The 15,194-nt window shown below is 33.8% G+C and overlaps 1 protein-coding gene across 4 annotated transcripts in view; it reads right to left on the minus strand.

Annotated features, from left to right (window-relative positions):
• Window positions 1-7,058: 7,058 nt before the first annotated feature.
• The window catches only part of SS18 (SS18 subunit of BAF chromatin remodeling complex), a gene marked incomplete at both ends in the record, with an annotated part of 62,877 nt that continues 54,741 nt past the window's right edge, over window positions 7,059-15,194 (minus strand). For all 4 annotated transcript variants that reach the window (XM_084252308.1, XM_084252307.1, XM_084252306.1 and 1 more), the window contains 2 exons: window positions 7,059-7,085; window positions 13,743-13,876. In XM_084252308.1, the coding sequence (XP_084108434.1) occupies window positions 7,059-7,085; window positions 13,743-13,876 (161 nt within the window). The remainder of the gene's footprint in view (window positions 7,086-13,742; window positions 13,877-15,194) is intronic.

Below are 15,194 nucleotides of genomic sequence, written 5' to 3' on the forward strand. Positions count from 1 at the left end.
ACCTCTACGACCCACTTCTAGACCAAGAATCTAGGGTTCCTACGGTTTCATCTTTACTACCAATTTACATTCTTGCTACAGAGATGCTCAGCTTTTTTGAACCTGGCTATGTATGGTTTGGTTCACTTTTTTTTCTTTTTAAGATTTTATTTATTTATTTTTGCACAGTACTAGGTAGGGTGCAGACCAGAGGTGTGGGGGCGGGCAGGGTGAGAGGATTCACCAGAGACAGAGTGGGAAGCAGAACAGGCAGATTTTACTGAAATTCACTGCTGAGGGGAGCACTGACACAGGAGAGGTGTGCTTCACCATGTGGGTTAGCTCCCTGGTGGGATCTAATTCAGACTATTGTGGTGGTAGCGCTGAGACTTAACTCCTACACCACCAGGCAGGCCCTGGTTTTGCCCACTTTTTTATTTTATCTAGTGGTAGTAGTAGTATGTGCTTGGAGAAGATACATCAAAGCATAAAATGACACCTTCTCGATCAATAGTCTACATGATACACACAAACACACACACACACATTTCCTCCCCCTCTCTCTTAAACACATATACCAAAACCAGAAAAACCCATACATTCTTTCAGGTCCTATGTAACTGAACTTTTTCCATTTCTACTCCCCCCACAAAAAAAAATTTACCTCAAAAGAACACATTTTTAGTGATATTAATGATTAAATATAAAATATTACTATCTTCCAGCAAACTATTGAAAATTATGGTTCAAAGAACATTATATAATTTACGTAGATCTTATTTCAAAGAACCAAAGAACTAAGAGCCACTCTTTGCAGCTTGGAATTCAATTCCTTCTTATGAAAATCCAGTTACAACTTATTAAAACTCAAAATGTCTTTTTTTGGGGGGAATGGAGGATGAATGACTTTTAGAATAGCCTGAGAGTCGTGAATAAAGAAAAACATTGCTGTGTTTATTTAGAGAGTATTACCCCTTGGAGCCAGCTTTTGCACTAATGCATTTTACATTAGTGTGCCGCATCAGGAAATCCTGACTTTTTGGTGCCAAGGGGGTAATTAATATCAGTTCATGTTTTCAAAATGGTTGTGTTTATGTGGGAATGAGGACTGAGCACTAACATGTAGAGCTTCAAGTATGAAAGCTTGCTGTGAAGCGAGATCTTGGGAAAGAATGGAATACTGAAATTAATGAACAGGAAATCAGATTTCAATGGATATAATGGTATTAGTACTGAAAAGAGAGCCACAGCCACACTTCCTTACTCTTAATTTACTAAGCATTAAAAGAAGTAATTCCCTAGTATAGTCATATTGATAGAATATAAAATGCTGATAGCGATCAACAGAATTCTGAACCAGACATCAAAACCAAAAGGTTTTTAAAAATTTGTGTACTAGATACATAGGAAAATCAATTATTATTCCAAAGTATCCTTTCATAGCAACAGAGCTACACACTTAAAGATATAAAACTCATTATATTTGACCTAAGCTGAAAAGTAAGAGCCCTTATGGGTACAAAATAAAAAATTTTAGTATGTTTTTTCCTGAAAAGTTGACAGAACTAGAATCAAGGCACATACATCACATAGAGAAAGTCAAAAAACAATAGAAAGGGCAAGAAAGCATTAGTGAAAAAAACAAAGTAAAGTGGTAGAAGTCAAAATAAAGCTAAAAACCTAGGAATTCATGAGGTCCTACTTGACACATCTCCAAAAATAAGCACTTGGAAAACATGGTGTTTATAAAATCTGTAACACAGATGTCCAAAAGTGGTAAGTATGAAGTTTACTTTACCAATACCTTAAAATTACCTAAACCTATTATTACTATATATAATAAATTCACTCGTGATGGAAAGCAAATGTTTATAAAAATACAAAGAATTTTGTCCTAGTTCATTAAGAATATAAACTGAATAATTATGAAGTATACTATATACAATACACTAACTTGTTATTCCTAAAAATAATGACTTCTCACAGACTATGGTAGTACAAACTGGCCATCCACTCCATCACCCTCCATGAGATTACAGTTATGTATTTACTACATATTAACATTTTGGTCAATGATGGGCTGCAGATATAATGGTGGTACCAAAATTCCTATTGTTCAGTGACTTCGTAGCACACACTGCCAGTGTACTACATGGACAATCAAGATGTCATGGACAACCCAGTTCCTCTTCCAAGATGCCTCCCATCCTCCAACCCCCACCCTGAATTGACAAGCTAGTGAAATAGAAGTATTTCTTAATAATATTCACACAACAAAATCATTGACACATTTCTTGGAATTTATCTCCATTGTTAAGCAATGCATGACTGACCAGGCTTTGTTGTTACAACAAATAGATTCGTAAGCTAGAAGTGTTATTGCTCTTATTTCAAAGCCTGTAGACAGTTGACTAGGTTTCACTAGGCCATTCAAGGAACTTGTGATTCTGTCTAGTTAGCACTGCCATTTTCTATTTTTCTAACTCAGAGGGCCAAAGCTCTCTATGTCATGTTCCAGTCCGTGAGAGACAGGAAAGAGAAAATGGAGCGTACCTTTAAATAAAACATTGAAGATACACCAATCATTCCAATGTACACTCCTCTGGTTGATTCTAACATCATACGACCACACCCCATTGCAATGGAAGCTGTTAAATGTAGTCACTAGGCGGCCATGATCCTACCCAAAATTGGAGTTTTTATGAGAACACTGGGTAAACACTATTTGCTTAGAGACCAAAAGATGATGAAAATGTTTCAGAATACTCAGGATTTTTTGTTCACTTAATAAAAAAAAATATACACACCTATCCACATATAGCAGTGCATTTAATACATGTACATATGTATGTATCTGTATATGCATGTGTTTGTATTATCTCTACAGTTTTCATTCTCATTTTCCAGATTAAGCAATAACTTACCCTATCACTCTGTAAGTCTTTATTGAATAATGAAAATCATTTTGCATTGTCTATTTCGAAGACTTGGATATTTTAATAGAACATTTTCTATTTATTTCTATTTTTCTTGTAAAAATCAAATTGAGATACTGTGGACAACTATGGAGATAATTAGTAGGGGACAAGAAATTAGAGCTTAAAATTTTAACGAGCAAAAATCTCTAAGAGATTCTAGTTATACTATATAAAGACTCTTTTTGGGAATTATCTTATTATTAAGAAAACTTGCTATTAAGTCATTGTCTATATTCTGGCAGTTAACTCTTAAACAAGAAAAAACACCTTATACAATAAAAAACATTATCACCTTGCTGATGGGAAAAAGTCTGTTTTATGCCAATAAAATAGACTTAAATGAATTTAACTAGCCTATGAAATGACATATACCAAGCATGCCATAACTATAATTAAATGTTTTGAATAAGAGAATAAGATAAAATCTCAAATCAGTTGGTTTATTCAATAAAGGTTGAAGCAAGTGGTTATCCACATAGGAAAAAAAGTTAATGTTCTAAATCATACCATGTAATAATTTTAGAAAAATGGAAGCATACTACATAAAAATCTTTAAACTTTAATACAGTGAAAGACATTATAACCAAAGTTTAAAAATAATGGACAGAAGAGATGTGCAATATATACAAGAGAATAAGGAATAGGTACATGTAGAGAAAGCCATTTGTAATTATTTTTGTATAATTATTTAACTCTTACACACCAAATATATCAACAGAAAAATGGACAAAAGGTATTTCACAGCAAAAAAATAACTTTATTTCACTAAGCATTTGAAAAGATATTCAACTTACAAATAAATCACAAGTAATATATATTAAATTATGGGCTGGCATTTTTTAAAGCCTACCAGAATTGCAAAAATTAACAAGGGTAACAATCTGGTATAGGCAAGAATATGCTTCCTAGGGGAACACCTTTTAAAATACTCATAGTCTTGCACCTAACATTAGATATTCAGTGTATAGAAATACAACAATAAGCTTACCAAAAAAAGGCACTTCCAGATAGTTTATGAAAGCTTTGATTTTGCAAGAGCAAAAAGCTAGAAACATAGGTTATTTCTAACTAAAAAAAGTTGCAAAATAATATTTATTCTACAGTTCATTTTTGTTCAAAAAGACAAAACAATAATAATATGCCAACAAATAATGTTGGCATATGTGTAAGAATGGAAGTACAGAAGAAATGTACCAAGTCTTAAATAATACTTTAGGAGATGAAATGAAATTGTGGGAAAAAATTATTTTTTTCTATATGATCTATTTCTGCTGTTTTGTTTCATGAATGACTTTTTAAATGAGAGAAAAGGCAGTGATTTACATACACAGATTCTGAGATGGCTTCTAGGGAAGGATTTTTTGAAACAGTAATATTTATATTTGAGAGATCCTCACTGAAATAATTAAGTGACACAGTGTTTGCTTCAATTTGTGGGCGTTGTACACACAGTGCTAAGTGGATAAGTTGCATTAATGGTATTTCTCTTTCTACTTAAGTCTACATTTAAAGATTTAATCAAAAAAATTAAAAACAATGTGCCATCATAACGCCACAGATTAATACTAACATATTCTCAAACAACCAAACCAACACAGTTAAATATTGTAAAATGTTGATCAATAATCACCCTGCTCTATTCTTAGCAATAAATTACTTCTGGAATTTTGGGGGATGGTATATTTCCTATTATAATACATTTTTATTAAAGAAAATTTTCAGTTTTGGAATATATAGTCTAAATGGGAATGTCAAATTTGGTGCATGTTACTGGTAAAGTTATTCTTCTTACTAGGTATCAAAGGAATAAGGTAATTTTTGTCACCACCAATTAAAAACTTTTACGAAATAGGACTGTTATAAAACAATTAAAACTTGCAAATGCACTAGTCTCCAGGAAGAAAGTCCTGGAGGAAATTCTGCTTATTAAAATTGCAATTTTAGTTTCCATTAAAAGGAGAATAAGACAACAGAAGATGGGTTGGCAAGACAAATTATTTCTTAATGTCAGTTGAGCTTATTTCAAATGAGATAACATATCTACACCAGGTTGGGTTCAGCACAATTTTGTCTCCTCAACTCATTTATCTAATTCAGTCATCTTGATTATAGCCTCATGGACTTCATTTTCAGAGAAAGAATTCTGTAACAAACAGCCCACACAACATGCTGATTACTGAACAGTTAATTCTAATTAACTTGGGCATGGCAAGAGAATTTTGATAAAGTCCTAGAATACAAACATAGTCTGCTTATACTGGACTAACTTATAAAAAAAACCACAGCATAGTCTCTAGACAAAACATGAGAGTCAAAGAGATCTAATTTAAAGAAACAAATGAGAAAATTAAAATCACAAATAATTTATTTTTCCGTTAGAGTTGATACAGTTTTAAATAGCAACAAAGTACACAGTGGTGGAAAATTGGCACAGAACCTATAAGCATTTCAATCACAACAAAGATCTCCAATCTTTATCTGTTCAAGCTTGTTGTCCATTTTCTACTGACCAAGTTTAAAAAAAGCCTATTCTGACCTTAAGACACATATACACTCTCTCATTCACACACAGAGACACGCTGAAATTCCTTCTTTTGATTACAGTATGTTGAGAACAGTACATTTTACTTATACAAATTTATGGGATCCCTTCTGTTTCCAGTCAGAAGTGGGAAAAATCAGTTCAATTATAAAGAAACATCATATTCCCTGGACAGAGGCAACTGTGATAAAAATAGGAACTTACCTTTGGGCTAGATGTTTTCAAATTATACTTAAATAAATGTGGTTATAAACTTCTCAATGCATGATTTCCTGCCCAATGCAATATCCCTGAATTTAGTTAAAATAAGCAAAGTAGGCATAGGGCAGTTTCAAATAAAGATTAAGTATGTTAGACTAATAAACAAAAGTAATCTAGAATGCAACTTGTATGCTTTTAATATACATCAGAATAAACCTAATTAATAGCATTTTCCTAAACATCTCTTTGTGTCTATTAACAAACACAAAAAGGGGGGAACTTAAAAGTGACTCTTTATAAGTGATATTATTTCCGGTTAAGAAAGTTGAAATAAAAAAAAAAAAGTTGAAATAATGGTTTGGAAGGTTTCCTGAACTATTATATAAACCAATTATCCTCCAAATGTTAAAAAAAAAATTGAATCAATGTTGACTCTTCTTTGATATCATTTTATAAAATGCTCTGATATTACTAAGTTCCCTGATTACTCAAACAAGGTAAAATTAACACTTTCATTTTCAGTTATTGCTATTTTAGGAGAGGACTACCACTTCATTTACATGAAACTGTTACTATTATTTTCAGGTCCAACAAGAAATATTTCTTATTGCCTCATGTTAAAACCGTATAACAAATGATCTTTAGAAAAAGGATTTAATCCACAAAACTGGAAGGCTTTTAAAAAATGTTTTTTCACTCAAAACTGTATCACAGTGCCCTTGATTATCTAAGTGATAAAGGGGATCTGAATTTCCTCTACGTAACAGTGGACATATGGTGTGCTTTGTCTTTTCCCTCACCTTTTATAGAACACCATTTTGAGACCTATACAATCAACCATCCATCAAACTCCAATCCTCATTAACAGAGGATTTTTGATTCTGTCCGGTGCGTAGTGTACCGTTTTGCATATTCACCACATGAAATAAACATAATATACAAAATATTGCTGCTGTAAAAAGTGTACATTACCCTCTTCCCCTTACAAAAGAATCTGTGGAAAAGTATTAAATTCCCTTAACCTTCATAAACATACAAAGCTGTTCACACCTTTCAGTCTGTAACAGTCCATTTGAAACACAGTTCCGAAATCATTGCAAATTGGTTATATGTCATTGTATTTTCTGTCCAATGTTGCCATCTAGAGTAGAAATGTGAAATCAAGAGTATTTTTGAGCTACCGAAGCCTTTTACAACTAAGCCACAAAGGCTGCTCACTGATGAAACAGCCGTTTAGCCACAAGATTTTTCCAAAAACAAGATGGAATGAAAGGATCTCTATACAAGGATGTGTCCACAGTGCTGAGGTGACAATATGGCTGCTAATAGATACTGGCTATTGGAATGTAAGTATTTTTTCACTGCTGGTAATTTCCATATTGTCCCTAAAAGATAAAAGAACAACACAAAATTAGATAATCATTTGACCATAGCATGACCACAATTAAAATAAAAATAAATCTTATAATACAAAAGCACATCATCTGCAACAATTTTTTTTTTTCATACTTAGGTATATAGCATCTGTTATTTTTTCTGACACTTTATTCAATAGCAAATGACTTTGGAGACCAAAATATGCAAGGGATTATTACATTTTCAACCTAGAATAGTATCTGTCACATAGTGAGAATTTAAGAGTTTGGTGACTGAATTGAGCAAGAATGAGTGAAGAGTTCTCATTCTAAATTCTGCTTTGATATATGTTAGTATATAAATTATATGCTAGTGTGACAACTGTGTGACTGTTCAGTTTACAATTATTGTTATGAATGAACATCAAGAGAGTATTTGGGATAAGTGGCAAGTGAGGAAGAAAAGGTAACTGGAAAATAAGGTTTTGAAAAAGAAACTTCTATCCATACTATAAAGTATGTGGGTTTTTCCTGGAAGGCAACAAATTATCACCGGAAGTATTCAGACAGACAGCTGATAGATAAAATCAGGGGAAGTTTGTTTTGGTTTTGTATTTTTAATAAGGTAGACTCAAAGACCTATAGTCTGACAGGTCAGGAAGACAGAAAGTATAGATAAAAAGGGGTGGTAAATAAAGTAGTAAAATTCTATAAATAATAATATCTAGTATTCAAGTGTTAAAGTTAGCTTTTGAAGAGCAGAAGGATCACCTTATCCTCTAAAAATTAGAGGAAAAAGGTAGGAGAAAGACATACAAAAAATTTAAATGTTTAAAATAGACATTCATAAAAACACCTATTTTCCAAAAATAGGACTCACTGGAAACACAAAATCAGTTAATTGTTTCCTTGACTAAATCTCTCTCCAATTCTATTAATTACTTTGTATCAGGAAATATTCTAGGGCCTCCCTGGTGGCACAAGGGGTTAGAATGTAACCTCTGAAACTACCTGCAGCCACTGAAGCAAGAGTTAGATCCCCGGCTGGCCAGGGAACAACTCACATGGCGCAGCAGACCTCTCCTGACTTGCCTGCTGCTCCCCTCAGCAGTGTATTTCAGTTGATCTGCCTGTTCTGTTCCCTACTCTGTCTCTGGTGAATCCTCTCACCCCAACACCTCTGGCCTGTACCCCAGCTCTTGTATGCATAAATAAATCTTAAAAAAAAAAAAAAGAAAATATTCTAGAGTTGAAGTACTTCTGTATCATTACTAGTACAATATAATTTACCATTTCCATAGAAACAAACACCTGAAAATCTTTGAAGAACTGTTCAAAGTTTTGCTTTAAATTTAAAGTTATGCTTTATTTAAAGTTATGCTCATCTTGAAACATTTAGGGGGAGAGTATCAATCTACGATTCATTTTAAAATACTCTGGAAAAAAAGAGAGGAATATGTGTATATATACATATATATATATATACACACACACGCGCGCGCGCGCACAGACAAACATATATATACAGCATTGGCTTTAAAATATTGATCATTGTTAAAGTTGGTTGGTGGGTACACAGGGATTCATTATGATAATTTTTTTTGTATTTGTGTAAAGATTTCTATAACTACAAAGGTAAAAATAAGAAATAAAAGTCAATGCTTACCTCACAGAAACTTACTATTAGACTACTTAAGTAATATAAAACTGAATTTAAGTCCCAACTCTAGTAACTTTCTATTTATATCTGGAAAAGCCCTCTGACAATCATGTTCTTTACCTTTGGGATAGCAACACTTTCATCTCTAAATCTCAACTTTCTTCCCATTCACAGCTGCATTAATTCCTAACACATACGCTTCTTAGGACACTTAAGAGAGGACATGAGAAAAGTTTTAAAAATTATAAATAATTGTAAATAAGCAAGTCTTAATGCTGAAAGGAAATGGTCCCCCAGTGAATGTGTGTAATAAGATACTAACGATGAAATATATTGCACATATAGTGAATGATGTGAAAACACAATAGAAGTTAAGCACTGCTATAATTTATCTATTATATTATAAATGACTTGAGAATAGGGACAAGGTTTTATCCATTTTTATGTTCCAAGTATTAAAGAGTGTCTGACATATAAGACGTCTACAAATAATACATGACAAACATATGCTAACAATTATACTATTTATTAAGCAAATATATGCTCATTACCATAATTTGAAAAATAGGAAAAAAAATCCAAGTATGTAAGTTTTATGAGTTCAGAAATTAAAAGAATACGTGTGCCTTAAAAAAAGGTAAGATTTGAATACTGAAGAAAAGGGGGCATTCAAATAAAAGGACTAGCTAAAATGAAAGCATGGAGAAAAAGTAGAAGAAATCTTAGGGAAGTGAAAAATAAAAAAATACAATAATTAAGATTAGAAGCTAATAATTATTTACCAACACAGCCTGAAGTAATAGAAAGAAGTCTAGAGAATATTATCAGTAACTCTTAATATATCTCAATAACTAAGACCTTACCACGTACCATGTCAGACACTTTAACAAGGATTTTGTGTCCATCTATATTCTATATAGTTAATATTATTCTCCCTTTCATAGATGAAGATATTGAGGCACTGAGACCATTGAGAATTTAAATAACTGCACACTTGATCATACTGCTAGGACCAAATCAAATCACAAGTAAGCTCCTAAAAAGTATAAGGTATATTTGCAAATGTTAGCAAATTTCAGGGTTAAAAGTTTGGGTTTGGGAGCTAGACAGCAATTACTATTAACTCTGCAAAAGAAGTTTCACAGCTCCTGGTTTGGTAGAGCAGCTGAGGATGCCTGGCTCCATTGGACAAGATGGTCAACCTCAGCACAGATCAGGTTTCATGTACCAATGGGGCTTGGGTTTTGAAAACAGCACCAATTCTGAAAACACACCAATCAAGTTTCAAATCTGTGAACCTTATAAGTCATAAAAAGCCAGGGCAACAGATGATTCAGACACCCTTGTCAGAGACTCTCACCTGCGCATACTTTTGCTTCTGATCCTCTGGCACTGCCACCCGACTGCCACTCCTGATTCTGGCACAAAGGGTACTGCCTCCTGACTAGCACCATTGGCCTGTGCCCATCAACTTAAAGAGATGTTTGTTGCTGGTCTGTGGCCTGATACTGTGTCATCCAGTGCCACTGGCCTGTACCTGTCACCTCTAAAAGCTCTCCACCACTGCCTGATCCTTGCTTGGCACCACTGCCCTAGGCCCAGTGACTCCAAGAGCTGTTCACTGCTGTCTGATGCTCAACATTACTTGCTCACTGGTGCTGCTGGCCTGTGGCCATACCACCTCAAGAGCTGTCTCCTGTTGCTATTGTCCAGTCTTCCTCTGGACTGCTGCTGATTACCTCCAGTTGCTACCATGAGTTGGGGTCTGGACCACCACTTATCAGTGTGTCACCAACTCAAGGCTCTTACTGGAAGGACAATGCCATCACTCATGAGCAGCTTTTATCATAATTTAGCAAATGTACTCCTTGGTATTTCTCTATCGATAAATGAGTAAAATTTAAACCTCCACATAGAAGTTTAAAGCAATTTTATTTATAATTGCCAGAACTTGAAAGCAACCAAGATCTTCTAGTAGATGAATGGATAAACTGTGGTACACCAGCCATGAAATATTATTCAATGCTTTAAAAAATGTTTTCCTCACTACTCACAATAAATAAGATATGGAAACAACTTAAATGCCTGTTAACAGATGAATGGATTAAAACATGCAGTAAATAGTCATGAATTGCTTAATGATATGGATATATTATAAGAAAGGTGAAGTTAGGTAACTTTGTTGTTGTGCAATTATCATAGAATGTAACTGCACAAAGCTAGGTGGTATAGTCCAATACATACTTAAGCTATATGGTATGGCCTATCAGGACCACCTTTGTATGTGTGGTCTGTCAATAACCAAAATGTCATCAATCACTACGACTACACACACACACACACACACACACACACACACACACACACACTGGACTACAACTCTGCTATAAAAAAGATGGAATTTTTCCATTTGCAACAACATGAATGAAGGTTGAGGGGCTTATGCTAATAAGCCAGAAGGAAAAAGACAAGTACTCAATGGTTATAATTATGTGAGAAAGAAATAGCAAATGAACAAACAAAACAAAAACAAATTCTGAGATTCTGACAAAAGAATGACTATAGTAAGAACTATTAGAAATAATAAATTAGTAAAGTGGTTAGCTACGAAACCAATATAAACATCAGTTCCATTCCTATATGCAAACAAATCAGAATAGAAATAAATCAAGAAAACAATCCCATTTATCAATGAATCAAAAAGAATTAAATACCTAACAATGAACTTAACAAAGGAGGCAGAAAACTTGTATGTTGAAAACTATGAGACGTTATTGAAAGAAAAAGGAAATGACACAGAGAAAAATATTCCTCCTCGTGGGTTGGAAAAATTAATGTTAAAATATCCATCTTACCCAAGGCAATATATAAATTCAATGCAACCCCTATCAAAGTTTCACTGGCATTCTTCAAAGAAACAGAGCATATATTCCTAAAATTATATAGAATCACAAAAGACCACAAGGAGCCAAAACATTCCTGTCAAAAAAGGAATAGAGGTATCACACTCTCAGATTTCAAACTGTACAAGTTTACTAATCAAAATAGTGTGGTATTAGAATAAAAAGACACAAAAACAATTGAATAGGGCCTCCCCGGTGGCGCAGCGGTTGAGCGCTGGGTTGCGAAGCTGCCCGCAGCCTCTGTGGTGCCGGTTCGATCCCCAGCTGCTCCCCGGCCACCGAAGGAGGGTCCCACCTGGCGCGCAGACCTCTCCTGCCGCCCGCTGCTCCCCTCAGCAGTGTACTTCGGTCCTTCTGCCTGCTCTGCTCCCCGCTCTGGCTCTGGTGAATTCTCTCACCCTCCCGCGCTTCTGACTGTACCCAGTGCTTGTATAAACAAAACAAACAAACAAATAAATAAAACATGCCTCTATAAAAAAAAAAAAAAACAATTGAATATAATAAACCCAAATTTATACGAACATTTCATTTTCAACAAAGAATACAACTGAGTAAGGAAAGTCTCTTGAACAAACAAATGCTATGTGAAAACTAAATAGCCACATGCAAACAATAAAAGTAGATCATTATCTCACACCATACACAGAAGCTAATTCAAAATGCATTAAAAACTTGGTTATAAAACGTGAAACCATAAAATACATAAAAGAAAGCAGAGGCAAAATACTTTACAATATTGGCTTCAAGAATGTCTTTAGGCACTCAACTTCAACGACAAAAGAAACAAAAGCAAAAAATAAATAAATGGGATGACATCAAACTAAAAAGCTTCAGCACAGTGAAAGAATATATTATTAAAATGAAAAGCCATCCTATCAAATGGAGAAATGTGAAAATATGTATGCATCGTACATATATATCTCACAACAGGCTAGTATCCAAGATCTATAAAGAAAAAATAAAAAGAGAAAAAAACAAAAACCCCAATCATCAAAAAATGGGCATAAGAATTAAAATGAGACTTCTCCAAACAAGACATAAAGTGGCTTATCAAGTACATGAAAAATTGCTCATCATCTCTTATCATGGAAATACAAATTAAAACCACAGTGTGATACCACCTCACAATCAAGAGAATGGTTCATATGAAAAAGACCAGAAACAACAGGTGTTGGTGAGAGTATGGAGAAAAATTTAACTCCCATCAGAAACAGTAAGAGGGTCTTCAAAACATTAAAAATGGACCTATCATATGAACTAGCAATCCCACTTCTAGGTATCTATCCAAAGAATGTGAAAACACTAGTTCAAAGGGATACCTGCATGCCCTATTCATTGCAGCACTATTTACAATAGCCAAGTTATGGAAACAACCAGAGTCCCAACAACAAATGAGTGAATTAAGACAGATAGATAGGGCCTCTCTGGTGGCGCAAGAGAGTAGGACACGACCCATGAGGCTGTCCGCAGCCAGTGCAGCAAGAGTTCCATCCCCAGCCAGGGAGCTGCCCATGCAGCGTGGCAGACCTCTCCTGCCTCACCCGCTGCTCCCCTCAGCAGTTTGTTTCAGTTAGTCTGCCTGCTCTGTTCCCCACTCTGTTTCTGGTAGATCTTCTCATCCCCCACACCTCTGGCTTGTACCCCAGTTCTTGTATACATAAATAAATAAATCTTTTTTTTAAAAAAAAAGTAGATAGATGGAAAGATACATAGAAAGACAGATAAAGAGAGAGATATGCTAAAGTAAAGGTGAGCATTTATAAAAGCACTGATACAGATGGATTCCACATCTTAACATGAAGGGGATCAGAGAAATTAAGAGCTACAGAATAGGTAGAGATATTTAGAATAGCTAAGGGAAATATGGTGGGGGTAAGAACCAGGGAAAAAGAGTAAAAATATGAATAAATGACTATGACTAAGTATTGGTGTCTAGAGCTAAGTCATGTTTTATATGTTTAAGGAATTATAACTGACTATACTAACATGGTATGAAAAAGACTTAAAAATAAATACTTTTTTTGTTACCTCAAGTAACATGAACAGGAAAAGGAGAAAATGAACCTTCAAGTGAAAACTATTTAACCAACACTGGGACAATCAAACAGTTAACCAGCAAATTACCTGGTCATATCCATAAGGCCTCTGCTGCGGTGGCTGTGGTGGTCCAGGTTGCGTTGGCCTATAACCCCCATACTGCTGACCTTGTCCCTGCGGGTAGTTAGGATATTGAGGACCTGGACCACCCTGTGAAGGACCTACAAAATAATGAACACAAACAAAAGTCCAGATAAAAATAAATCAAGTCCCTAGAATTCTAGGAGGGATTTAAAACTTGATGTCATTATATATTAATTTATAAACTAAAAAAAAAGTCTGATATATTGATTTTTTTGAATGCCTTTAGAAATAAATTCTAATGATTTCAATAAAAAATCAAAATATTAAAAGAATACCACCAAGTACCAAATACTTTGGTTCAGATTAACTACTATGCCACAAGATAGCCACTGAAAACTTTTATGTCAAAAAGGGTAAAAGAGACTCGAGAGTTGTAAAGCAGGTCAACTCTAGGATATTAAAAAAACTAATCTACCCATTTTAGAAAATTATCCAGTATAAAAGAGAAAGAAGAAAAAGCAAGAAACGAATTCAAATAAAAATACTCAAATAATTTCTAAATCAAGTTCAGAATCAGCGATAAAGGTATGACTCTAGATCTACCCTTATATTGATCAAATAACCACAAAGAATGATTCTATATATAATGATTCTATATATAAGTTCTAGATATAAATTCTAGATTTATATTTGCAATCACCAAAAGTTCTGCAGACAAACATATTATCACAATATTTTCATAAAGAAACAAAAGTCTTGAAAAGTCATGGGTTGCAAGTGAAAAAACTTGATTAAAAAATTATACTCTGGGTGCCAATCACCTTTAATACTTAACCCATAAAAAATGAATGATTTCAAATCCTAACGATAACAAAGGAATAATGTCTATTTTATAAATTCTGCTATCTATTGCAAACAATGTTTTATAAAGCATAAACTTTTCAGTTTCACACTTAAATGTTCTCTGTCAGTCATTCAAAAGTTGCCATAAAAAAACAGTGATTGCAATGCAACAATAGTTGCCCTAGAAAGCGTCAAAAAAATACACTTTCAAGCTTAAATAAATGTTATCAGTGTTTTGCTTCCTTATAGTCTAAATTTTATTAAATTTATTAAAACTCCAAATTATTATTAAAACTCTTAATCTATTATTAAAGAAAGTTTGACAGCCTGAAACCTGTGGGTAAGCAAAATGGGAACTTCTTTAAGATTTCTGATGTCTAATAAAATATTATTTAACTACTTTAAACAAATATTGAGTTTCTTTTACTTTCTCTTTCAACCAAAAATATTTCTCTTAAATCACTAATTTTGTAACATATTTGTTTTTATACGATTGCAATAAAATTAGAAAAATTATTTAAAGTACAAATATATAGTAGTCATGAAATGAAAAGGCCATTTAAGAAGAGAAAGAAGGTGCCTTTGTTGAAAATATAAAATCATGGAATTTTT

Source organism: Talpa europaea, assembly GCF_964194135.1.
Source record: "Talpa europaea genome assembly, chromosome: 13".
Lineage (NCBI taxonomy): Eukaryota > Metazoa > Chordata > Mammalia > Eulipotyphla > Talpidae > Talpa > Talpa europaea.